Genomic DNA, 26,929 nt, shown 5'->3' on the forward strand with positions numbered 1-26,929 from the left:
CTCCTTTTCAAAATATACCGTAAATTAATTTGATCCAAGTCTTTCAACAGCCCAATAAATTTTCAAAGTATTTTTCCAATTATATTGATATAGGATATACCATATCAAAGAGTTCCAGTAATACTTGTGATTATCCGCTCAAACTTCGAACTTTTCAACATAGATTTAAGTACGCGCTTAGTTCCACTCTAACCTATCGCACAAAAGTACCGATATGTGTCCCAGCCCAACCCTGTCATCGATAAGTACAATCAAGAAGTCGCGGGTATATCTTATCAAACAGAAGCAATCATAAGCAATTTTCTCCGAGTTCCAACAAGTAGTTGCGTTGATTATATATATCCATATTGATATTTTCGCCAGTCTAGGAAAGTATTCCGCCACAAAACAATATATATCGATACATTGAAATATCGCATATTTGTCCATCCCTACCAAAACAATGGGTCGCGATTGCGGAGTAGCGTAAAATTAATTAGAAATTAAACCATCGCCCGTGCTTGCGAGCAGTGCATTTAGAGGCCACCCAGCCAACGACACAGCCAAAAAAAGTTGTCCCAAAGGCAGCTGCAGCACCCCCGCGCGACCGTTAACAGCAATCAGACACGCATTTCTATTGATTTTGAGTTGTGCTGTGCATTTGTGCATTAAATATTAAACAACAAAAACGGGAGAGAGAGACAGAGAGACGGTGGGTGTGCGTGGCAGCCTGGCGAATTGTTGCTCCTGTTTTTCCCCCACACCCCATTCTGTGCCAAGTGATCTCGTCACCATGGAGCCCAGCAGCGTCGACGCGCTCAGGTGGAAGAAGTGAAGTGGCGGAGCACCAGACCAGCAGCAGCAGCAGCTGTCTGTCTGTCTTTCTGCGGGTGGAGAATCACACAGCACACACACGAAAAAGCTAACGAAATTTGTTGTTTCCATCCCCACCTCATTGTTGTTGTCGGGGTGTGCGTGTGTGAGTGTGTTCGGCGATAGTGTGCCAGTGTTTGTTAGTGTGTAAACAAAAAATAAAAATTAAAAAGTGAACTAGGCGAAAAGATAGTAGAGCGGAGAGCAGCCAGCCAGCCAGCAGAAGCAGCAGCAACAGCAACAGCAACAATGGCCAACAGTCGGAGTCGCGCCATACTAAATGTTAATCTCGATACGGTCATGGCCAACGATCCGTTGCGTGAGCTTTTCGAGGCCTGCAAGACGGGGGAAATAGCCAAAGTGAAGAAGCTGATAACGCCACAGACCGTAAACGCACGAGACACGGCGGGACGAAAATCCACGCCATTGCATTTTGCAGCGGGTAAGTTTGCATCAAAGGATTTTCTTTACTGCAGGCCCAGCCCCCCCGTAAACACATGCATCATATGCGAATTATGTGCCATTCTAAAAACAACATTCATTTGCACCCCTTGAGGGAAGGTTGAAGGACTCGCGGCCCCACCCCCACCCCACACACACATGCAGTTGCTGCTGCCTGTGTGGCCTTGAGCTACTTGCGCTTTGGGTGTGACGGACGGACGAACGAACGAACGAACGGGCGGGCGTCATTGTCGTAGTTCTCTCTCTGTCGGACACTCCACTCGCGTGGCGTTCGTCTGTCGTCCGTTGTCCGTTGTCGGTCGGGTGTTCCAATGGCGTCGAGAGTTGACCTAGTTTTCCCCATTCTGTTCTTTCGGGCTGGTTTCCGGAACCGCGTATAGCCTCGACACTTCTCTCGCCCCATCTATCTCTTGGCGCCCCCCCCCCACCCCTCCCTCTCTCTGTCTCTTTCTCTTTGAATGTGTGAGTGTGCGTGTTGCATTTTAACATTTAAAACAACAAAAAATGCATAACAGTTAGTTTCAGCGGAACGAAAGCTTGTATACCCTGTAAGTAAAATTTTGAAAATGGTTAATTCATTTTCGCATATAAAATATGTATGTCCTTACAGGGCTGAAATTCGATAAGAGACATGTTAATCGAACTCAATCTCAGTTTAGATGATTTTCTGTTATTTTAATTGAAAGAACACAAGAATACCCAGCAGGAAAAGCCTTTCTATTGTACACTGCCTTAGACTTTATGCAGCATTCGCCCTACAACTGACTGGCGATTGCCATTTCTCTCCTCATTCGGTTAATCTCCCAACTGGAAAGTCGTCAGCAAGATGCTTTCTTTCTGAGGCACGTAACAAACAATGGTTAAAAATAGCCATACCCTCTGCAACAGTTTAAAAATATGCCATACATTCGTATACACAGGCTGCACGCTGCTGCTGCTGCTGATGATGATGATGATGATGATGATGATGATGATGATGATGATGGGGTGACAGTGACAGGCTGCTGCGGGGTTGGGGGTGGCATGAGGTAAGTCGCTGGCAGGACGACTTGTTGTGGCTGCTGCTTCTGCTTCTGCTGCTGTTGCTGCGGCGCTGCATGCGCCATCCTGCTGACGTCTTTGTGGCCCAATATTTTTATTTTACGTCTTTTGTTGTGACTTTGGCCTAGTTAGCATTCTCATACATTGCAGCCTTATTGTCTATCTGTCTGACTGTCTGACTGTCCGCGCGCAGCAGCTTCCAAAAAGCAAATAGAAATCTTTCAACGAAAGAGAGGAGCCCCCGTTTTTATTTATTTCTACTTAACCCTTTCACTTGACAACGAGCCGCCACTTGCATATCAATTTGGCTTTTGGTGACTTCTTTTTGTGATATTTTTATTTTTTTACTTAACCATACATACATTTTCGCTTGTCGTTCGTTTTATTATCTCTTGTGGTCTACTCCATGAATCATTCGTCGGTGGGTCTTTCTTTCTAAACTGGTTTTCCTCTACTTATTATTACTTTTCTGTCTGCCGCTGAGATTTTTATTTTTTGTCCCCGTCTGCTACTATTTGTCACGTTCTGTGCACAAAAAGTGAGATCTTCAAGTGGTCTTCGCAATGGTTTTTGCTGTACAATAAGTACTGCTAAGTTGTGTCTTGTTTTGCAATTGGTCTTTAAATTATTTGATCGATATTTATCAAGATACTTACCTGTTGCACAGCGAGAGAGAGAGATAGAGAGAGAGAGAGAGAGTGGAAGGAGAGCCGCAAAAATAATCACGTTTTTCCTACTTCCCTGGCAATCGTGACAGATTATATTGCTGTTTCTTTTTATTAATATTTCAATCAACAAAAGCAATCCCGTTCTTAATTTTTATCAGCTTTTTGGCAGTGCACCGTTATCTTTTAAGAGCGCCTAACTCCTGTGTGTTTGTGTGTGAGAAGTTTATAGCCAAAAATCGAGCGATTAAATCCGCAGGCGACATGTCCTTGTACCCTTTTTTCTTGTTGCTGACATTGCCTCTAAGATTTATTCTACGACTCCAGCCAGACGCACAGTCGACAGCATTGGTACTCTCGAGAATGCAAAAACAAAATAAAATATATGTGCTTTGGGGTCGAAGAATCCAAGCACAAAATATACCCAAGCTAAGGGCTGATACTTAACCTGCCTTCTGTTTATCCTCCCATAGATGACACTGCATGGAGCAGTATGTCCCATACACTCTAGATATCATATGAAAACGTTGTTTACGCAACTGTTTAGCTCAAAATAAAAATGATATATGGTATGGTATTTTCTTTGCTCATTTCTTCTCTGTCCCAAGGGTAACCCAACTCCCGCTCAGCTCAAATTTAAGGCACACAACATATGCCGCTTTTTGGGAAATGATAATAAAGTCGATAAACCATCTGAGAGCGACCTTCCTCGCCTCATATCTTGGCTAGTCGTTAAACAGTGCTTTATTGTTACCCCTTTAAAAAAATTAAACAAATTAACCTTCGTGTTTTGAGTACTTGCGAAATTATTATACGCGTCGTAGAGCTGTGGTTCGCCTCAAGGATCTCTCTGGTTTTATTTATTTGACATGCACAAAGCAGCATTCAAACAGCCATTCAACAGTGCAACAGTTGAAGTTTTCCATTCTATTAATTTTTAATGCAAAACTTTCGTAACTAACGAACAAAAAAGTGAATGGCAGAAATGTTTTGCAAACTCTATCGTACTTTTTCGCTGGGTGGGTGGACGCTCTGGCTCTGACAGAGAGGAGTGGGGCGTGCGGGCAGCAGGCTTTTGTTTGGGCAGAGATTTGTAATTGGTTTCGGTTCTCTGTTTGCTGTTTGCTGCTGTTCATTAAACACTTTTGCCAAAAAGCGTAATGCATATTTGTATTGCGGAAGGGCGGAACTAAAATTTAAGATGACTCAGAGATCAAAGATTGGCACACAAAAACCACTAAAAACACACACACATGTGGAAGATAATGGAAGATAAGTGTGTGTAGATATGTACGCAAAAGGAAAGTACATTTATGCATTCTCTTTATATTACTGATTTCAATTCATAATTATCTTCCAATCATTCTTGGCTAAGATATTGCATATCGCTCTGTACGTCGGTTTCCAAGTGAAGCAATTCCTCCATTCCAATGTGAAACAGCTGGAATGGAACGAAGTTCCCATAAGTAAACGGACACATGCTCAAGGGAACTTGCTTTCTTTATTCTAAAGGTTTTCGGTTTCCTTTCTTTATGAATATTGATTGGAAATCCATAAAATATGTTTAATAAAAGAGAAAATCTTTTGTACTTAATGAATAAATTTCCAAAATCAACCTTCAAGTGTCGTTTTTTTAAGCGATTGACGAGGTTTCTTTCGATGCCTTTTATATGATTTCAACATTTCATAGACATCCCCCCCCATCCCCCACAGACAAGGCCAAAAGTACAAGCCGAAGAGACCTTCCCCACACTCACTTTTAGGGCTTGTTGCACAACCCGACCCTCATCGAATGGGGAAAGGGAAAATAGAGACAAACATTTAATTATTATTTCATTTCCTGTTTCCGCCTCAGGTTACGGACGCCGCGAGGTCGTTGAGTTTCTGCTGAACAGCGGCGCCTCCATCCAGGCCTGTGACGAGGGCGGCCTGCATCCGTTGCACAATTGCTGCTCCTTCGGGCATGCGGAGGTGGTGCGCCTGCTGCTGAAGGCGGGCGCCAGTCCGAACACCACCGACAACTGGAACTACACGCCGCTGCATGAGGCGGCCAGCAAGGGCAAGGTGGACGTGTGCCTGGCGCTGCTGCAGCATGGAGCCAACCACACGATACGCAACTCGGAACAGAAGACGCCCCTGGAGCTGGCGGACGACGCCACGCGGCCGGTCCTAACCGGAGAGTATCGCAAGGATGAGCTGCTGGAGGCTGCTCGATCGGGTGCCGAGGATCGACTGCTGGCGCTGCTCACGCCGCTGAATGTCAATTGTCACGCCAGCGATGGGCGGAGATCGACACCGCTGCATCTGGCGGCTGGCTACAATCGCATTGGCATCGTGGAGATTCTGCTGGCCAACGGCGCGGATGTGCATGCCAAGGACAAGGGCGGACTGGTGCCCCTGCACAATGCCTGCTCCTATGGGCACTTCGATGTGACCAAGCTGCTCATCCAGGCGGGCGCCAATGTGAATGCCAATGATCTGTGGGCCTTTACCCCCCTGCACGAGGCAGCCTCCAAGAGCCGCGTGGAGGTGTGCAGCCTGCTGCTGAGCCGCGGCGCCGATCCCACGCTACTCAACTGCCACAGCAAGTCGGCCATGGACGCGGCACCAACGCGAGAGCTGCGCGAAAGGATTGCCTGTGAGTCGAGCACGAATCGAAGATGAAGTTTCCTTTAATTCTTGCTGTTTCCTCTTTCAGTTGAGTACAAGGGCCACTGCCTGCTGGATGCCTGCCGCAAATGCGATGTGTCGCGTGCCAAGAAGCTCGTTTGCGCCGAAATTGTCAACTTTGTGCATCCGTACACGGGCGACACGCCGCTCCACCTGGCCGTGGTCTGTCTGGATGGCAAGCGAAAGCAACTCATGGAGCTGCTCGCCCGCAAGGGCGCCCTGCTCAACGAGAAAAACAAGGCATTCCTGACACCATTGCACATGGCCTCGGAGCTGCTGCACTACGATGCCATGGAGACGCTGCTCAAGCAGGGGGCCAAGGTGAACGCCTTGGACAGCCTCGGCCAGACGCCGCTGCATCGTTGTGCCCGGGATGAGCAGGCCGTGCGTCTGCTGCTCTCCTATGCGGTGGACACGAACATTGTCTCGCTGGAGGGACTCACTGCCGCCCAACTGGCCTCGGACAGCGTGCTGAAGCTCTTGCAGAATCCACCGGACAGCGAGACGCATTTGCTGGACGCGGCCAAGGCCGGCGATCTGGACACTGTGCGCAGAATTGTGCTGAACAATCCGCACACAGTCAACTGTCGGGATCTCGATGGGCGACACTCCACGCCGCTGCACTTTGCCGCCGGCTTCAACCGCGTGCCCGTGGTTCAGTTTCTGCTGGAGCATGGCGCGGAGGTGTATGCCGCGGACAAGGGCGGCCTGGTGCCGCTTCACAATGCCTGCTCGTATGGCCACTACGAGGTCACCGAGCTGCTGGTCAAGCATGGCGCCAATGTGAATGTCTCCGATCTGTGGAAGTTCACGCCGCTGCACGAGGCCGCCGCCAAGGGCAAGTACGACATTTGCAAGCTGCTGCTAAAGCATGGCGCAGATCCCATGAAGAAGAATCGCGATGGCGCCACACCAGCGGATCTCGTCAAGGAATCCGATCATGATGTTGCCGAACTGCTGCGTGGCCCCTCCGCCCTGCTGGATGCTGCCAAAAAGGGCAATCTGGCGCGTGTGCAGCGACTGGTGACAGCCGAGACGATCAACTGTCGCGATGCGCAGGGCCGGAACTCGACGCCACTGCACCTGGCCGCTGGCTACAATAATTTCGAGTGTGCCGAATATCTGCTAGAGAACGGGGCCGATGTGAATGCGCAGGACAAGGGAGGACTGATACCCCTGCACAATGCCAGCTCGTACGGGCACTTGGACATAGCCGCGCTGCTGATCAAGCACAAGACCGTGGTGAATGCCACCGACAAGTGGGGCTTTACGCCGCTGCATGAGGCCGCCCAAAAGGGACGGACGCAGCTGTGCTCGCTGCTGCTGGCCCATGGCGCCGATGCGTACATGAAGAACCAGGAGGGACAAACGCCCATTGAGCTGGCCACCGCCGAGGATGTCAAGTGTCTGCTGCAGGATGCCATGGCCACGTCGCTCAGTCAGCAGGGTCTGAGCGCCTCCACGCTATCGCTGGCTGGTTGCTCGCCCTCGCCGGAGACGGCTGGCTGTGCCGCTGCTGCGGGAGCTGCTGCTTCACCGGCTGGCGTGGCATCCACCGGCTCTGCCTCCTCCTCGGCCATGCTGTCGCCCACGACAGAGACTGTTTTGCTGCCAACAGGTGCCTCAATGACGCTCAGTGTGCCCGTGCCCCTGCCCATGGCCAGCTGTACGCGCATCAGTCCTGCGCAGGGTGCCGAGGCCAATGGCGCTGAATCCTCCGCCACGGAGGATCTCATGCCCGATGCAGAGTCGATAACAAATGTCTCTGGGTTCTTGAGCAGCCAGCAGCTGAATCACTTGATTGAGCTGTTCGAGCGGGAACAAATCACATTGGACATACTCGCGGAGATGGGACACGATGATCTCAAGCAGGTGGGCGTGTCCGCCTATGGATTCAGGCACAAGATACTCAAGGGAATTGCACAGCTAAGAGCCACCACAGGTAAAGTTTATGCTCCCCTCTGCCTTTGTCTTTTCTAATTATTTATTGCTCCCCCTTTAGGCATTGGCAACAATGTGAATCTGTGCACATTGCTGGTGGATCTGCTGCCAGACGACAAGGAGTTTGTGGCCGTTGAGGAGGAAATGCAGGCCACAATACGCGAGCATCGGGATAATGGGCAGTCGGGCGGTTACTTTACGCGCTATAATATTATAAGGGTATGTCCTGCTCCTAGAGGATTTTTAAGTGCATTTCTCAATTCATTTTGCTTCCCATTTGTAGGTGCAAAAGGTACAAAATCGCAAGCTATGGGAACGCTATGCCCATCGACGCCACGAGATTGCCGAGGAGAACTTTGTGCAGTCGAACGAGCGCATGCTCTTCCACGGCAGTCCCTTCATCAATGCCATTGTGCAGCGCGGATTCGATGAGCGTCATGCGTATATTGGCGGCATGTTTGGCGCCGGCATTTACTTTGCAGAGCACAGCTCGAAGAGCAATCAGTATGTGTACGGCATTGGCGGTGGCATCGGGTGTCCCTCGCACAAGGACAAGTCCTGCTACGTGTGTCCCAGGTGGGCCTTAAATTTGTTTAAACTTTAAACCATTTCATCTAACAATTATCTCTCTGCTCTGCCAGACAATTGCTGCTGTGTCGCGTGGCTTTGGGCAAGTCCTTTTTGCAATATAGCGCCATGAAGATGGCTCATGCGCCACCAGGCCATCATTCGGTGGTGGGACGTCCCTCAGCTGGTGGCCTGCACTATGCCGAATATGTGGTCTATCGGGGTGAACAGGTGAGGATCGTAAGCGTGACTTTCATTATACAGAAATCATCCTTGCATCTGTTTCCCCGCAGTCTTATCCAGAGTACTTGATAACCTACCAAATTGTCAAGCCCGATGACAGCAATAGTGGGACGGAGGACACAAGATGATGGATGCCCTCTGTTGGCTCTACGCCTACAACAACATCGCCAGCATTGCAGCAGCAGCAGCCACCACAGCTGCCAATGCCACCAGCAGCAGCAGCAGCCACAGCAACAACACCACCACCACCACAACAACAACAACAACAACAGACCTCAGCTCCAGTTGCCAAGAGGCGGCCCAGGCATGCCAAGCAGACACTACAATTGCAATACCAGCACTACCAGCCCCAACAGCAGCAGCAGCAGCAGCAGCACTCCTCGATGGGTGTGACCACCACACAGCCGACGCCTGCGGGCGTCTTTACGCACAACAATGGCAACAACAATAATGCTAGCCACACGAACAGCGGCAGCAACTGCAACAACAATAACAATGACATGTCGCCCATTTCGAACAGCAACAGCTACTCCTCGGTGGACACCAATCAAACGCTGCTCAATTCGCTGGCCAACCAACAGCGAGGCAATCGCCAGAGGCAACACCAGCAACAGCAGCAGCCACAGCCACAGCGCAGCCCAAAGTACAGTCAATTTATGATCATCACACCCGCCGTCTCCATTGATCGCGACTTTGAGTACGAATCGCATTTGGACTACGAGGACTTTGCCAATGCCGCCCACAATAATGGGAATCTGTTCCGCTTGGGCCTGCGGCGCAGCGACAGCAGCAACAGCGGAGACAGTGGCCACAGCAGCGACAGCAGCAGCTTTCGCTCCAACTACAATCAGTACTTGCATCACAGTCGCCAGCATTTGCTGTCCAAGGGGAATGGAAACGGCAACGGCCATCACTTTTATACGTTCTCCTCGTCCTGGCGCTGGTGCAGCCTCCTGTGTGCGGCCATGCGTTGCTTTGGCGCTGGTGGTGGTGGTGGTGGTGGTGCGGGTAATGGCAATGCGCCGTACAGCAGCTCGCTGCAACATCATCGACTGAGACGCTGCTCGTCGTACAATGCGGACAATGCCTATGAGCACTTTGCGGCACCGTTTAAGCCGCGCAAGACGCGCGATCATATGAACAACATAACGTACGAATTGTGACGGTGGTCCGCCGATGTTGTGGTTAATGATCTCTTTGTCTTTGTTGGCCTACTCCAAATCCGAACTCTACTACTGCTCCTTAGACTTTTATTAAAATTACTAGCTATTATAGCCCATAGTAGATGTCGTCGTCGTCGTCTTCACTCTCTCTCTCCTCTCTCTCGTTGTTTATTCAAATATTCTACTATAATATTAAAATAAACTAATAACAAGGAGAGCCGCAGGCAGAAATAATCAAAATTGCAGCCACTTTTGGATGGTGATTTTAATTCGAATTAAAAAGTATAAAAAAACAAAAGGAAAGAAAAGATAAAACGATGAATAAACCCCTAAAGCCCATGCCCCATCCCTCCCTCTTGACGGTGAATGCATTACATTAAAATAAATTAAATTTGCGCTCCCGCGTTTATTTAAGTGTGTTTAAGCTTAGTTAATTTAAACAAGATTCAAAACTCCAATTAAATTTAAATATACAAAATATACATTATACATCATAGAATAAGCTGATCCTCTGCTCTATGACTATGTACATCCGGTATATCCACATACCACATGGCATTCTCCACCTCATCATCCTCCTGGGCTGCATGATCCTCACAAAGTCGACATGGCAGCTGCTCAAAGCGGTAGCTCACTTTCAGGCCGTTCTGCTGCAGCAGTTCGAGCGCCCGCGGCTTCAGCCCCAGGGTCACCACGTGTCCCCCTTCTCTGGTGGGGCGATTGCTCAGCAGCTCCCACGCATCAGAGTCCAGGTCCTTGTTCTGCTCGCGCAGCAAACGCATTGCGTTCTGTCCTTCGGTGCGCGGCAGGTGTAGCTTGACAATCTTCATGCTGGGCAAATCAGCGACCGGGCAACTGCTCAACAGCACATTGCTGAGCACATGGACCTTCGGTACGGTGAGCTCCATCCACTCCTTGGATCGGTTATCGCGGCACTTCACAATGATCAGGCCATCCTTGAAGTGGACGCCATCGAAGTTGATGCTGTGTGGGCAGCCTTTCAGCATCTCCTCGATCAGCGCTGCCTCCACTTTCTTCGCCTCGCTCCTGCGAAGGATTCTTAGCGGGTAAGTAGTGGCCAGGATGGCCATGTCAATGGATCCCTCTGCCTCTGGTGTAATTTTGGCACGCTTAGGGGCAACGGCTTTCGCTGCGACTGGAGCTTTCCTTTTGCCGCCGCCACTTGCAGCAGGAGGAGGAACCTTTTTCTTCACTTTACGCGCTGCCAGTTCATAAGCATTGGGATCTATGGCCCGCTTTTTTGCTTCTTCCCGTTGCATGCCCTCCCTTATGTAGCGATTGTAACGCTTTCGTTGCTTTTTGCAAAGATCCTGCTTAAGTGGATCCGCAACTTCCTTCTGTTTTGCTTCCTTTTTGATTTTAATTTTTTTTTTTGTATTTTGATTTGACATAGAAATTCCCACGAGTGTAGGGGTGAAGAGGTCCACCGTGTCATAGCCCCCGCTAACACGGCAAGTCCTGAAGTACTCAGCGAGGCGGACAGTTATCGCTGAGGCTCCGTGTGGATACAGTCGTTTGTAGGAAACCTACCACCCCCACGACTGCACGACAAGCCAATGGGCACGGATCGCCTAACACCCTGACCTTTGGGGGGACCCGCCAACCATGTCCATCCTGCACTACACTATGCCGCACCATGGTGTGTGGGGAGTGGATGCTAACACAGATTCGTGACAGAATGGACTCAGCCAGACCCTTTCTGTGAAGAGCACAGAAAACTGGAGGTCTGTTGCCTAGCCGACACCCTCGTAGAGGGTTCAGTTGTGGGATTTTTGTCAGCCAATTTAAACTAAACTTAACTAAAAGTATCTCTAAAGCATTTTATGCACCTTCTTTTGCCAAAAAGTGCATATTTTTCATAATAAAACGGCAAACGATTACTTGCGTGACTCCACTGACCACAACTACAATGTTGCAGCAGCCAGCTTTTGGCCATCAGGCTGCGCTTGACGGTAATTTGCAACTGTCAAGCCGGCTGTCGGGCTAAGTTGCGCCTAAAAATGTTCAAAATGCAACCGCAACGCCGCAGAGCAGAGCCACTGCGAAAGAGTAATGATGATGAATGCTAAAGTACGCAAATATCTTTCTTTTGGCCACGCACACACACACACATACTCACACGCAGGCACATTTCACTGTCAAAAATGCTCGACGAGCGACCGAGTGCAGCCAGCTATAAACCATTTTCGAGGCCAAGGAGCTGCTGCTGCTGCTGTTGAGGAGCAGCACATTTATTTTTATTTTTGTTGCCACTTATGTTGCCCCGCATTTGCCGATTTCTCAAGTCTTACTTCGGCCTCCTCATCCTCTTCTTTTTTTGGTCTTTTTTGGGCAACATATGCAAGTAATTTGATTAAATTATATAATTACAGGCCCAGAGAGACAGAACAGACATGAGATGCGAAGACTTCGGTTTTCGGTCTTGACTTTGACGAACAGCAAGCAGCAGCAGTTGCACGCAAAATGCAAGAGAGGGAGAGAAGGAGATGCCAAGATTCCATTGCCATGACCATGCCACATTTTGGGTTAACGTTGATGCGAAGAGCCAGCCGCCTCGTTGTGTGCGACACTCTCTGCAGGCCGGGACTAGTGCAATTTGTATTTTCAAACAACGACAAATAAGCACTGGGCACGGCCTACATCAGGTGACGTTTTAATGCTGCACTCCACTCCACTCCTTTCTCTCTCTTTATCTCACCAGCAGCGGCAGCAGGCGTCCAAGAAGAATGTCCAAATGCCATATAAACACTGTAATTACACGCGCACCATCACCTATGGGAGAGGCTGTAATTTAATTAAGAAATATAGACACATTAATAAAGAAACGAGGAAACTATACGAGCAGCTGCAGGCAGCGGCAAAAGGCGAGGTGCCAACCACCTCGGGGCCCACCACCCAGCGTGCCCAAAGAAAGGAGTGTCCCACGGACTGCACATACTTCATTTGGGAATAGTTCTGATCGCAGCGTTCTTCTCATCTTCTAGTTTGCATCTCGCATGTACGTACGTGAATTCCATTAATGCAAGTCCATTGATAATCACAGCGTTCATTGGACGTTGCAACGCGCATTACATCAATCAACATCCTACATTTATGTGTGGGGACTCTCCTCTGGTATGCCCACTGCAGCGGGTCTGCGTTTGCTCAGCTTCGCATAAGGTAGAAATGCATCTCTTGTTCTTCTGAGGTTAAAAAAAAGAGTAAATGAAAACTGGTAAGAAATACATCTAAAGCGTGTCCGAGTTCTAAAACGGTTAATTTTTGGTTATATTAAATGTCTTCCCTTCAGCGCTTCATTTTTTAATTCACACTTCTATTTAATGCAAAAGCAAGGCCACAAAATAGCAACAATTTCAGATTGAAATAAACAAAAAATATAAATATTTGCACAGTAACAGTAAATTGGCGCGACGCCTCAGTGCTGGACAACGTTTTAAGGCCGCAAAATCAATCGATGTTTCTATCGATAGGGCGCGCATTAAAACAATTTTAAAACTTCAAATCTATATCAATGACAGATTGCAAGCACCCAGGACCAACTGCTGTATAAAAGTCTGCACATATTTTATATATATTTATCAATATGGTAACAGATCTTGCACATTACAAGTACATAGTTGGGCTCCACCAAGTTTGCTTAGTTGTGTAGGAAGTGCTAAGCGGTGGGTGGAGTAGCACTGCCATTAAATGGAATCAAATACATTCGTGTTAGCTTCGCACAAGTGCATAAATGGTGATTCGTTCTGCCAGAAACCCATTAATGTAGCTTGGATTATGGATAGAGACGCCCTATCCGTGTATCAAGTGAAATTGTAACTAATTCTAATCTTCGACTTCCGAATCACTGCCATGATCGGTACACTCCTTCTGTTTGGCTGCTTTCTGACTGCGAATCGTGCTCTGAACTAGCTCGCTGGTGAACTTCTGTACCAAAAGCAAGGCTGTTTGCAGCGGCAATTCGGTGAGGGAGTGGGCCATGAACTCGCCAAAGCCATGGAACTTGGCGTACGCATTGGAAGTCGTGGGTGCTGATGTCTCCGTTGGGGCGGACACTGTCGGTTGGTAGGATCGCGACTCATCAGCTCTGCGTTTGGCTGGTGGCTCCTCCGACTCCTCCTGCTCGTCTTCGTTTTCTTCCTTTTTGGAGGCTGCGGCTGCGGTGACTTTACTGATGACAAGCGCCTGCTGGCGACTCGGCAAGCTGTAGCTTCTGCCATTGGTGGTGGCCTTGTAGGCATTATTGCCATTCAGCATCTGTCGCTGGCTCCTTGTCGAATAGATGCCGTCATGCGGTGAGTTGATCGGAATGCTAGAAGAAGGCAGACTGAATAAGCAACGGACTGTGCGGCTCAACAGGGGACTCTCTGGCACTCACGTCAGCACTGTGGTCACTGGCAGCGATTGATCGTGGTCGAACTCGTCCTCCTCCTGCTCATCCTTGAAGCTCGCCCCCTGGCCATTGCTGTCGCTCATGCCTCCGTCGAAGGTATCATCGCCATACTTGCTCACATGCTTGAAGCTGCGCCGGCTGCGAATGTGGTTGGCCAGGAACTGAAGGCTCTCGAATTGCGGCCACTGCGAGTTCTGTGTGGCCACGCCGCACTCGATGCGTCGCTTCTCAATGTTGTAGCGGTTCCTCAGGTTCAGCATGCGCTCCTTCAGAACGGGAACTAAGGGAATAACAAGCCGGTATTAATCTCTATTCGATCTGGAGCGATCTGGCGTCCTCCGCCTCCTGCTGTTCCTCACCATCATAGCCGAGCTTGTGCGAGATCTGCATCCATTGTTCGGCCACGTGCTGTTTGTCCTTGTGGCGTTTGCACGAGCGATCGTACAGCACTGGCCGCGAGCGAAACTCACGTATTAGGCCAACATCGAATTCGCCCGTCTGCGCATACGAGGCGCGAGGACGTCCGCGTCCCTTTGGCGCTTGTGCTGGCAATTTCATGTCTTGTTCCATGGGCACTGGCGAGTGAGTTTCTTCTTCCCTTTTAATGATCACTTGTTCCATATACATGAAAATGGTGTTTGATTTTCTACAATTTGCAATGCAATATATTCCATTAATACTTACAAAGTTTATTTAATGTTTTTAAAACTAAACTCATTTCAGAGACTTACTGAATGAATTTATAAAATTTAAAGGCTACTTTGTCGACAAAAAAAACAGGTTCCTATTTTACGGGGCTGATCAACACTGAGTGTATCCTCTCTCACTATACGAGTGCAGCGCAGCAGTAGAATAGGCAAATGACAAGAACAACGGTTAGTAAAGTGAGCAGAGGAAACCCAATGGGATGAGAGAATCGCAAAGAGAGCAAACAATTAAAATAAAATCATAAAAAATATTTATGATAACGAAAAGGAAACGTCAGCAGCGCAGTGGCAGCACTAGCAACAGCGGCAACTAGCAGCAGAGACCGCAGCCGCAGCAACAGCAATAAAAACAAGACCGCGATTACCGTAAAAAATATCAAACACAAAAAAAAACACAAACAACTAAACGGAAACGCTGCTCACGCCGACACTGACTTTGCTTCGCAACTGCAAAGCCAGCAGCATTAAATGGAATTTATTTTGTATGAAACAAGCAAACTTTAACTCAACAAATTAAGGCGAAGCATAAAACTCAAAGAGAAACAGACCAAACAAGACAACAAAAGAAAAACTACAATTAAATTAAATGCTTAATGAGCAGCACATTGTTTTCGACGCATTCCCGACAGTGTTTATGTTTTAATTATATTTCTCTTAATTTATTTTTATAGATTCACTCACCTCGAACAATTTTCCTACATATATTTTATTTTTACTCTCTATGTACAGTATGCGTGTGTTTGTAAGCGCGCGCTCTTTTCTCTCTCTCTATAATATATTCAAATTGTTGTTACTTTAAAAAATCAATACGAACGTAAATAAATTAATTAAGGAATGGCTGCCAGTGTCGACAGCACAGCGGCGTCAGAGGCGATGGAGGAAGCAAACAAAATAAAAACCCACGCTCTGGTCCGGTCTCACGCTATTGCTCTTGCTCTTGCTCTCTCCTCTCTCGCTCTCTGTATCTGCCACTCTCTGTATTTATGCTACCAACCGCTCACACACAACAACTAGACGCAGCGAGAATAAATTTTTAAGTGAAGCTAACATTTATTTTTATATTTTTATGAAGAGGTACAGCTACAGCTGCAAACGTCGATAGTACTATCGATATCATCGTCGCAATGTGTATTTCACATTGTGTTTTTATTAATGGAAATGGTCGAACACGCAACAGAGATGCCACCGTGTCGTGAGTGGTTCGATCGTGATTGACAATAGTTATAGTAATGCAGCACAATCTGGGATCTTATAACTACTTTTTTCCTGGTACATTTTTTTTGCACAGAATATGCTAAATAACCTAACAAAAATATTTGCCTTATTTTAACGCACAAGAGATAAGACTTGAGACCTCGATTAGCTTTCATTTTGTAATATGTACTTTGACCTTTAGTCATCAACTGACATAAATGCGATAGATTTGTTGTATTATTAGTTATAGTGATATTCTTTAATGCAGGGAGATATTTCTTAAAAACATATTTATTTTTACTGCATCTTACTTGCGCTTTAAAAAACACTTAAATCACATATATATTTTTCTTCGTCACGCGCACATTTCTGATAGTTTGTTGCTTCGCAACTTTAATTTAGATGGCAGCCCTATGATGTCAGTTTTCACGATGTGGCAACATGAATTTAAAGGTGCGCGCGAGTTTTGTGAATTTTTAAATGCCAACGAAACAATAACTTACCCTTTGTATAGTCTGAGCTATTTTCTATATTTAGTTCAGCAAAACAGGACAATTCTGCAAAAAAATAAAATAGTTGTTTAGTAAAAAAACTAACAGGTGTAAGTCAATATATGTAAGTAGGTAGGATATGTACATATGTATGTACATAGTTAGTATATAGATATGTTGCTACTCGTACGATGTGTCTGATAAACCGCCCATAGGCCGGGACAAGTGCAATGTTTGTTCAAAATGTAAAACGTTGACACCTTCCCGTCCTACGGGCAATTTATAAAGTATTTTGAGCAGTACTGTAGTTTCATCCTACAGGATATATGTATGTATGTATAAATACACAGCGCAGTAATATAAAGTTTCAACAGTACATGAAGAATCTTCACTAAAATTAAATTCCCGCCCAAAAACCAAAAACCAGAGCATTTCAACAGGTAGGTAAGCGTAAACGACAAACAAAGCAAAGATCTCAAAGCCCTAAAAATCTCATATTTCAATAGCAGACAACAACAGCAACAACAAAAAAACTGCATTTCAGATTAAATTTCCGCCCCTACTTGAGAATGGCTCTCACATGTCTCTGTGTCCTTTGTGCGGGCGGAGTGCAAAAGCAAAGCAAAAGCAAAGAAAAAAAAGATGCCCAACAATAGTCGCAAAAAGGATCCTCCTGGACAGAAGTAGGAGGAGGAGCAGCAAGATTTTGGAGCGAAACGGATCGCATAGGATCAGTCGGCTTAAGCAGGTAAAATTAAACTCTTGGCAAAATCAAGCGTTAAATGCCTTTTACTTACGCCTCAAATCATTTCAGAACAAGGGAAAGCACCATGTATCTGGGGTACATAATACAGATATGTATATGTACATAAATATGTATGTACATATGTATATGTATGCATGCTGAGGAATCTCCATTAACCGAGTTGGCCAACATCAACAAAATCTGAAATCCAAAGCGTGACAAATTCGTAGAAACAAAACCCTCGCCACTGTTGATTTGAGCGGAAGAATTGCCATAGCATCAGCAGAAATGTCTCTCTGTGAATCACACTGAGATTCGTGAAAATCTAAACAAAGTTCCTTCCTCTACTCATGCGGCGCGGTGGCGGCTCTTCTTTCCACTCAATTTCTTCAAGTGTGTGGAGCTGCGGCTGCGCTGGGGCCTTATCTTACCGAAAGAAGCCGCGCAGAAAAATAATGATAATAATGAAGAGCGGAGGGGGCGCGAGAATCGCGGCATTCATTGCTCGTATTTGTTTATTTGATCGCTGCGGGGGCTACAACGGGGCATTAGAGGAGGTTTTGATGTTGTTCCCTACTATGACACGACAGCAGCACCCAGGCCAGGCCAGGCCAGGCAACCGAAAAACGAACAAACTCTGCAATAAATTCATATTTATTATTTATTTTTGTTAGGCAAATACGCCCCCAACGACTTGAAGAGAGGCACCAAAGGCTGCAAGACATTCGGTGGGGCTTTGCTCTACTCATTGAGCAAATGAAAGGAACTCAAAGCAGCAATCGTCCCAGCAGAGAGCCAGCCCCACAGCGAACGGAAAGCGGAAACGCAAATAGACGAGCGATAAAAAGAAAAGAACCATAAAGAGTGGAGTGAAAAAAAAGAAGAAAAAGAAACAAGAACGGCACATAAATTTTAAATAACTAATAATTCATTGAAAAAGCTGCCCAGGAATGGAATGGGACTGGAAAAAGGGGTGGAGCGGATGGGATCGGATCGCATCGCATCTAAAGTCTCAAGTGGAGCAGAGCGGGAGGGAGGAGAGGCGAGGCGAGGCGAGGCCCGAGTGGTGTGCTGTGTGTGGTGCACAATATCATGTAATAATATTTGCTTAAGCCAACAGCTGACACGCCAGGCAATAACACACTTCGATATCGCCGTCTCCAGATCCGACATAATATATCCCAAAGGAATAAAGTTGCGGCATAGTCAGAGACAGGGGGAGACCGTTGGACTGATAAACAATTCGGATCGATTGGCACTTCTACTCGAGCAGCTCTATTTTTTTTTTGGAATTTGTTCTTTGATTGGAGCTCTGAAATTTGGCATCGAAAATAGAATTGTACCCATCAATTTTGCTCACTTGATCTATGATAATCTCTTCTGTCCGTCCCTCTTTGACGTTACCATTCATCTTTCCTGCTAGTTTGCACCTTACCATCAGGCCATAAAATATGCAACGTTCATTAAGGGCATTCACAGTGCGGTCTGTTGGCCTTTCTCCTGCACAACATTTATGATGGCTGGCCAGGCCAGGCCTTTTCCTTTGCCTGCTTTGGTCTGTTCTAGTTTGAGTAGAATCATTTTTAATGACTGCCAAGGCAGAGGTAGACCCACAGCCATCGACAGAGAGAGAGAGAGAGAGAGAGAGAGAACGAGAAAGAGAAAGAGAGCAGAGCCCACGACCGTAGGATGGATGTAGGCGAGGGATAAGTGAACGGGAATGGTCATGTCCATGACTTCCAGCCAAAAACAGTTTGCATTTCCTATTGTTGTATTGCCTGATGTACTACAGATCGGGGGAGAGAGAGCACAGAGAATAACTGTATTAAATGGCCAGTGCCTAGGACCAGTAGACCATTTGGGGACCAGAGCAGCCACCATCCACTAACAGACTTTTGTAGAAAGGTCTACTCTGCCGTGGCCTGCCTGAGAACTTCTCTCGCGTGGCTGTTACAATTTCTAACCTCAACCTGGAGGAGAGCCTGCACCGAAAACCAGTTTCCTTTTGGCCAGCCCATTATCCCGTAGCATAGCACATAAAAGGCGTTCCACAGCTGAAGCTTGGGCCGTGCCTGGCTGTCTCATCTGTTGTCTATTTTGCAGGCAATCCTCCTCCCTGCAGTCGCCTTGTCTGCCTTGATGCCTGATGATGCTGCTGCCTGCCTGCTGCTGGGGGCCTGGTGGTGGCTCCAGCATGTTGCTGGCAACTTGTTGCTAACATACTGCCGCCTGAGCATTTTTGATTTGATTTGCTTTTTGGTCTCTTTTCGTGATTTATATACTCTATGCCAGAGGGTCCTACAATTGACGAGTCAGTCAGAACTTTGAACTTGGAGCTTAGAGGAGATCTCTTGATATTCCCGAATATGTTTGTGTTTTCGATATTTATAGATGGAGTTTCATTTTTCCTTTATTCTGATACCAACTTTACATTAAATCTCCTGCCGCTTATAGCCTTCAAGAGTATTCCATGTGTCTGCTTTCGCAGAACTCAAATTTCTTCGTATTTGCTTCTTTTTTTTTTCTTTCTAGATTTGGTTTGGTGTTTGGTCCAATGCAAACGTAATCGAAATGCAATTAAGATGCAGAGACGCAGAGCTTGAGAGCTTCAGAGGCTGAGTGCTAAAGTTGCCTGGCATTTGGATAGAATTTTTTACTTTTGCTTTGTTGCCACTTTGGGAGGGTAGAGCCGAGAGCTGAGAGTGGCTGAACGTGGCTGCAATTTATATTCCTGGACAGTTTTTTAGAAAGTAGCATAGAGGAGTGCACCAGCGGAGGCAGCAGGTCCCCACAGAACCCAGAAAAAAAAGAGTGGAGTGCCATTCGAAAGGCGTTGATGTTGAGAGGAACGAAACGATCTGGGGTATGGGTGTGTGTGTGTGCCTGTCTGTCTGTCTCTCCTTCTATCGTATGTGTGTGTATGTGGCATAATTAAAGGGTTACGCCATGGCCACGCCAATCTCAATCTCCATTCGATATCTCCTATCCCCTGCCCACCCCGCACTCTCCTTTCTTCCGATGATATGCATAACGGTGTTTAATATGAGTTGGTGGCGCAAACAAAAACAGAGAGGGAACCCCACAAAGATTATGTCTTGGCACTGCCCTCTCCAACTCCATCTCCATGCCGTCTCCTGCAATGCTCAGAAAACCATTCTGGCCGACAACCCCCATATAGTATAGATACTTGTGTGCCCCGCACCTTCCCCTGTACTCCTCCCCTGCACTGCCTTAGTTGTACCCTGCCTGACGACCACTCATTTGGCTTTGATATTGTTATGGCATAATATGGGCCGTGGCTGGTGCAATCATCAATCCAAATGGTCGGCCATCAGCGCATCGTTTATTGGGGTTTCAGTTCCTTCTACGAGTTCTCCAATTGATTGCTCCCCAACATACCCACATCGTACCAGCCAACATGTTGTGATTATCTCCACTCCTCCAATCTGCAGGTGAAGATGTCCAGAAATTACATAAATTTATTTCGAACGGTCTCTCTCAGTGTAGTTAAATGTGCATCACGTAGGAGATCGCGCACCACACAATGGGAAAACATTTTTGATTGGAGTGTAAGTGAGCTCCCCCTGTTTAATTGCACAAAAATACATTTAATTTTATTAGAACATCATTTCCAAGCCAATCCGCTAAGAGTGTCTTTCGCTTTAGTTACTTAATAGTAGAAATAAATAATTATCAAATTTAACCATAGACTCAACCATTTCTGGAGCATGATTTATACAGTTATACATAGCAGCACATAAACTCCTGTAATTGAATCGAAAAGATGTTATCCAACTTAACCCAGAAGCCTAATGTGTTTTATATTACCCAGTTAAATTCGACATCGAAAATGCATTCGTATTTTGCTTTCTACAAAGTGTTCTAGCAAATATTCAGCAAATTACCTTATGCCATTACGTGGCTTCTCTTTTTTAATTGCCAAATAGTTTGAAAACGTGCTGTAATCTTGTTAGTGGCCAAGCAGCCAAGGCAGGCAGGATGGCAGACAGACAGACAGACAGACAGACAGGCCAACAGCTCAATTACTTCATTGGCACAAAATCTGCGGCGAAAGAGCCCCAGCCTCGTGGCTCGGCTCGTCGCGTCTCGAATTTGTTGCCAAGGAGCCGCCACGGAGCAACGAAGGCTAATGATTATCGTTAAATATGCGCCATTTTAAGCCCCCCAACCACCAACCACCAACCACTCTATGTCCCAATGATGTGAAGTCGAGTTCTCACACAAATTAAAATAGTTTTTTCTACGCAAATGTGTGCCCAAGCAAATACTGGGGATGCTCCAAATGTGGAATCTGGCATCTTGTTGAAGAATTTAAGCCTCAAATATCACGAAGCAGCAACCAAAAAATGTAAAGAGCTAAGCAGATTTGAAGCTTCTTTCTGCTTCATAGTTTATATGGGGCATTGTCTATATACACTCGTACACAGAGCCATGGATGGATGGGGAGACCGTGTTAGGTATTCGATAGCGCCAATTTGATATGGCGGCAAGGAGCATCCACAAAAATTAAGTTTCCCAGAAGCGGGAAACGAAATTAAGAAAACAAAAACAACAAAAAACAACAAGCACAAAATATACTACCTGAACGAAGAACCGAGAAATGCTGTCTGTATGGTATCTTCCTTGCTTTTGGACTTTTATGTCCGCTCAGATCGTAAAGCAGTTAGCAACGCTATAAGGAAGAGAATCTCTCAAAAAGAAAGCTGGTAGGCAAGCATCGCATCTCATCTCACAACGTGAAAATAAAACTATGTAAAAATGCCTGAACGGAGAAAGATGTGCCAAAGGAAGATGTTTGCTCTCCGCAGCAGCATCAGCAGCAGGAACTTGCTTCATTTGCGCTTCTGCCAGCCTTATTATTTTTCTTTTTTAATGTCTCAGGATAGTTAAATGAAATTAATGAGTAGTAAAAGCGAAGCCCGATATGTGGAGAGAGCAATTCCGTGTGAGGAGTACACATATTTCAAAGCAATCTTCACCGAGAGACAGAGAGAAGCGAAATCAATATCCAATCATTAATCGTTAACTAATTCCATGAATTCTGGACAGGACAGACTCCCAAACCACTCCACTCCACTTCACTCCACTCCGCCAAAAGATTCGTCTGCCGGCTACCGCCTGCCTTTTGCCCCATTTACCAAGTTCCGAAAACGCAACCAGACATGCCACATCGCCACTAAAGACATATATTTATGCCCCGAAAGCAACTTTTGGCGTATTTAGAACAACAAAAATTCACAAAAAATACCATCATCATACCGAATTTTACATGCCCTATCCATTTATTTTGTATCTATTATTTGGTTTTTAATTTTCAGAAAACTTAATTCTAATCTATAAATCTGTAAGTTCTTCTCTTTAGCATCTGACTGAATTATACTCTGTTCGCTCACGAATATCCTTTAACTTATGTCAATACCCCAACCAAATGGAAAGAGTATTTATATCAAGATAAAAATATTTTTTCGGGCTGCCCTTTGGGACTCATGGACAGTGGCTATTTCGGGGCCTCTGCCTAAACCAAGTATTTACTGTTGTTGTTATCGTCTGGAGTCTTCGCTTCCTTCTTCAGGGATCTTTTGGCTGGGATCTGCTCCAACTCCAAGCTCCACTTCACACACACATACAAACACACACACACACGTGCGTTTTGAATTCGATTTCGTCGACAGCAGCAGAAAGCGAAACAGCAACAGCAACAACAATCGACCATGAAACAATTTTATATTTTTGTGCAGAAAAAAGATCAATAAAATTTTACCGACAACTGTATTTGGTTCAGTCCGAGCCGACCAAGCCCCCACCACAGATCCACAGATATCCAGAGATTCAGAGCAGAGTGCCCCTAAAATTAGTGACCAAATTGTCATAAGAGGACAGAGGGGGCTCGGGCGGCAGGGCAAGGGGCGGCTGGATGGAGTATCGGGTCACATTTTTGGTTACAGTAATCATTCCACCAAAAAACAACCGAAAAAGATGAGGAGCCGAAGAAGCCGATGGAAACAATTTGAGTCTCATTTTGTGTAAGTGTGTGTGTGTTTTGTGTGTGTGCTGTTTCGTAGAAGTCGAAAGTGGTACAAAAATTTGAGTTTCGTTTTGAAGATTTATGTGGGAGCAGTACGTGTTGCTAAGGGCGGGGGCTACGTTTGTGGAGCTATGGTACAATCTATGGCAAATGGGCACTGTATAAATCAAAGATTGTTTGACAGTTTGATATGGATATGAGATAAATGCCTGAAAAGCTTGTTCAGCAGCTAAATTATTCTACAATTTCGGAAGAGAAATACAAATTTCAAATGCCCATTTAAAATACTTCCAGCAAATCAATTTGTTCTTTAACTGTAACTGTAATCGGTTACTCTCTTTCGCTTTCGCCATCTTCTTTAAACTTTTATTGCGGTGCTTTTTCAAAGCTGTCACATAAAACTGTTTGTTGTCTAACTGTTCTACAATGAGAAGGAACACCATTTTATGGCAAATGCAACAAAAAGAAAGTCGCCAAAAGCTTGAGCATAATTCCAGTGAAAACAGTTGCATTCAGACAGAGAGAGAGAGAGAGGGACAGCCGCCTTGTGAGTTCCTCTTCCTTGTGGAGCTTTCCAGCCTCCCTCCTCTCCTGGAAAGGTGCAGTAAAATTCCCAGAAATTGCTGTGTGGGAGGCAACGCTGGAGACTGTTGGCAGAGAGTGGAGGGCGGTAGCGGGAATTGGCAGGCAGCCGTCACTAATGAATTTGTATGCAAACCGCAGACATGGCTGCGCTCTCCCCTCCCTCCCTCACACACCAACTCTTCGGCAAAAGCCACAGTAACGGAAATGCGAGCGAAAAAAAGAACAGAAAGAAAAGAAGGATCAGAGAGCAACAACAGCATTATGTGAAATTAGTGCAGACATCCAAAAGGTGCGTTTTGTTCTTTTTTAACGATTTCATTTTTTTTAAATGTTTAATGATTTTTGATTTATGCAAAAGCAATAAAAATTATTATAATGAAGGCGCTGACTTGTCGGCCTGGGCGCGTGGGGAAGAGAAATTTGGAAAGAGAGCTTGGCGAAACGTGATGATGGAGGATGGAAGAGTAGTTCTGGAAGTGGAGGAGTGGGATGACGCTGCTTTTGCTGTTTTTCCGTTACTTCTTGAAGCTACCGTGCCAGAGACAGCGAGGGGGAGACTTGGAGACCAAGCATAAGCGGGAGACATGAGTCAGTGTGTTTGTGTGAGCGAGGCGAGACAAAGAAATGTTTCTCTTTGTGCTCTCCTCCGAAAAGCACATGTAAATAAATCAAAAGGCGACAACGTTGGTTCCCCCCTCACCATTGGGGTGAGGACGGCACACAGAAATGTTTGCAGCAACAATGTTATCTTTTGCGTCGTAATGGCCTTCCACGTTTTCTTCGTTTCTGCAAACTGTCTGCAATATTGATTCGTTATGTCATTGCGAAGTAATGGAGAGGGAATTGCCAAAAAGAGTGAGAGTGGTCCATTGCATAATCTCATTTACAGCTACCTTTCTTCATTCCAACCAAAAATTCTCTCCAGTTGCACTTTGGACATTAGCTGTAATTATTTGAGTGTATCGGTGTGTGTGTATGTCTGTCTTGTGGAGACTTCTCATCGGTGAGAGAGAGTCTTCATTAGGCTGCACCCAAAACGCCAAACGGTTAAACATAAAAAAGCTAACGGCACTATTATAACTCAAGCATAGGATTACCTTTTGGGAGTGCATCCTCGCGATCTTCAGAGTTCCAGCGGCCAAAAAATGAGCGAAAAACCATTTCGGCGGCGACGAAAAATGTTTTTTGCGCCAAAGCGAAGGCGGTGGAAGGTGGAGGCGGACGAGAAGAGATCCCCAAAGATGATACACAAGCAATCAAAAGAAATGCAATGGCGCTGCCTTCTCTCCCTCTCTCTCTCTCTCTTTCTCGGCCTCTCTGCCCCTCTCATTGCAAAAGCAACTGCACTTGCCGATGCACCGTTAGGCTGCCTGCGCACTGGGGAGTTGAGCCGAGTTCAAGATCATCGCCGGCGCACCCATAGTGCTGCTAAGCACTCAAATTGTTGTTTTTGGCACATTCTTGGATCTCTATTCCGCTTTACTCTTTTTGCTTGTCACTGATTACTGATTTCTCCCTTTTTTGGAGGAGGGCGAAAGGGCACTTTGTTCTAACGGTTCTGTTCTACAGTTATCAAATATAGAAAGACGCGGCACAAACACAAAATTTAACAGTTTTACAGTGTCTTACCACACGATCGCTTTGCTTTGGCTTAAGCTTTTAAAACATTTTTAAAAATTATAAGACGATGTTCGACTTGTGGCCAGACAGAGGATAGATCTCCGCCAGGAACACTGGAAATAACAGAACTTGGTCACTTCAGACAGAGGAGGCACGGAGCGACACAACCGTTGCCGTCGAAGGTTTTGCGCGCAATTGAATCGTCCGCGACGGCGACTTGGCTCGTAAGCCACAGCCACAAACACACAAAACAACTCCTGCCGAAAGCGACAGCGACAGGCAGGCAAACACAAGCGACCGAACAGACCGGCTGCAGCTACAACTACAACTAAAACTACAGCGACGCGGCGACAAAGCGACAAAGAGAGACTCACTCGATCTTTCGCCTGTAGCGGCACACACATAGGGGTGTTTCTGTTTTATTTTTGCTCCTCTCCGAATGCGCATGCGCCGAAGCGTATAATACCCTCTCAGGGCCACACGTAGACCAATGGAAATTGGAAACTGCTGGAACATCCTGGAACAGAGTGAAATGAGAGAAAGGTTGTGGAAAAACAGGAGTTTGAGTTGTTGATGCGTTGAGATTTAGATAGGGATGGAGCTATCACATTATAGTAGTGAAGCTTTTACACATTTTTCTTGGCATAAAAAGGGTAGAAAGAATAGCTCTGGAATAACCTTGAACGAGTGGATGGTTGTGGATGTATAGAAATTTGATTGTACATATTGACATATTCATTGATCAAAAGATTCAATTAAGAAAATTAATTTTCATTAATGAAATAATTCTAAAAAACAAACTTCCCACACAAACTGAAGTCTAAAACAAGTCCCTTACCTTTTTTTGGATTAACTATCTGCATTCAATTAAGTTCCAATTCCACTCTATAGTCTCTACAGTCAGATTCCCCAATGACTTTATCTTCTGTATCCTTCTCAAATGACTAAAATATCAAAAACAAAAAAAGTCCCGAAAAAAGCCAAAATTAAAATAAAATAATAAGTTCAAAAAATGTTGTCCAGTAGGTTGAGTGCAGGCTCAACTAATGATCGCCCAGAGCAGGCGGCTGTGCTTGGTAAAAGTTGCGAACCTTGGGCCCGGGGACAACTCCATTAGGGCGGCCCACATTTTGTATCAGTCGAGTGAGCAGGTGCGCAGGGCCGGGCCCTGGTCTCTGGATGGATGGATGGATCGAGGAGAGTCGCAAGGAAAGTTGGGGCGCGTGGCTAGAGAGATCGGAGGTGCAAGACGCGACCCGCATATCGCATCAGGACAATCGATGCAGCACGAGACATGTGTGCGGACAGACATCGAGGCGGAATCGGAGTTGGAGTCAGGGGTCGGTCGGGGGCTCAACTTAGCATAGCAGAGGCATCATTAAACACATTAACAGACCTACAGACAGCAGTTGGCGATGACGATGGCGATGGCAGGTGATGCTCAAACAGAGACAGGTTGAGACGACCGTCCCCGTCCTCCGACTGTGACTGGCCTTTCCTGAGGGCAACTGTACAAACATCAGGCC

At 46.2% G+C, this 26,929-nt stretch overlaps 3 protein-coding genes across 5 annotated transcripts; 1 reads left to right on the plus strand and 2 right to left on the minus strand.

The window, feature by feature from the left end:
• Positions 1-438: 438 nt before the first annotated feature.
• LOC117896344 (poly [ADP-ribose] polymerase tankyrase) lies at positions 439-10,093 on the plus strand. The gene is given in 7 exon segments (XM_034804587.1): positions 439-1,294; positions 4,876-5,658; positions 5,719-7,632; positions 7,693-7,850; positions 7,915-8,207; positions 8,273-8,429; positions 8,492-10,093. Coding segments are annotated over 7 exon segments (4,611 nt in total). The 5' UTR covers positions 439-1,101; the 3' UTR covers positions 9,605-10,093.
• LOC117896345 lies at positions 9,981-11,399 on the minus strand. The gene has a single exon (XM_034804588.1). The coding sequence runs from the start codon at positions 11,014-11,016 to the stop codon at positions 10,096-10,098; it is 921 nt and encodes a 306-aa protein (XP_034660479.1). The 5' UTR covers positions 11,017-11,399; the 3' UTR covers positions 9,981-10,095.
• A 1,779-nt stretch (positions 11,400-13,178) lies between these two features.
• On the minus strand, positions 13,179-25,601 carry LOC117897740. 3 transcript variants are annotated; one of them, XM_034806777.1, is made up of 5 exons: positions 25,413-25,601; positions 16,420-16,473; positions 14,375-14,661; positions 14,001-14,295; positions 13,179-13,934 (listed from the first exon to the last, which is right to left on the minus strand). In XM_034806777.1, exons 3-5 carry the CDS (start codon positions 14,640-14,642, stop codon positions 13,448-13,450), a joined length of 1,050 nt encoding a protein of 349 aa, XP_034662668.1. In that variant the 5' UTR covers positions 14,643-14,661; positions 16,420-16,473; positions 25,413-25,601; the 3' UTR covers positions 13,179-13,447. The 3 variants fall into 3 exon arrangements, with proteins under 3 accessions (XP_034662668.1, XP_034662667.1, XP_034662669.1); XM_034806776.1 differs by having other exon boundaries at positions 24,881-25,601; XM_034806778.1 differs by lacking the exons at positions 16,420-16,473; positions 25,413-25,601 and adding an exon at positions 15,404-15,654.
• Positions 25,602-26,929: the final 1,328 nt, after the last annotated feature.

This window comes from Drosophila subobscura, chromosome O (assembly GCF_008121235.1).
Source record: "Drosophila subobscura isolate 14011-0131.10 chromosome O, UCBerk_Dsub_1.0, whole genome shotgun sequence".
Classification (NCBI taxonomy): domain Eukaryota; kingdom Metazoa; phylum Arthropoda; class Insecta; order Diptera; family Drosophilidae; genus Drosophila; species Drosophila subobscura.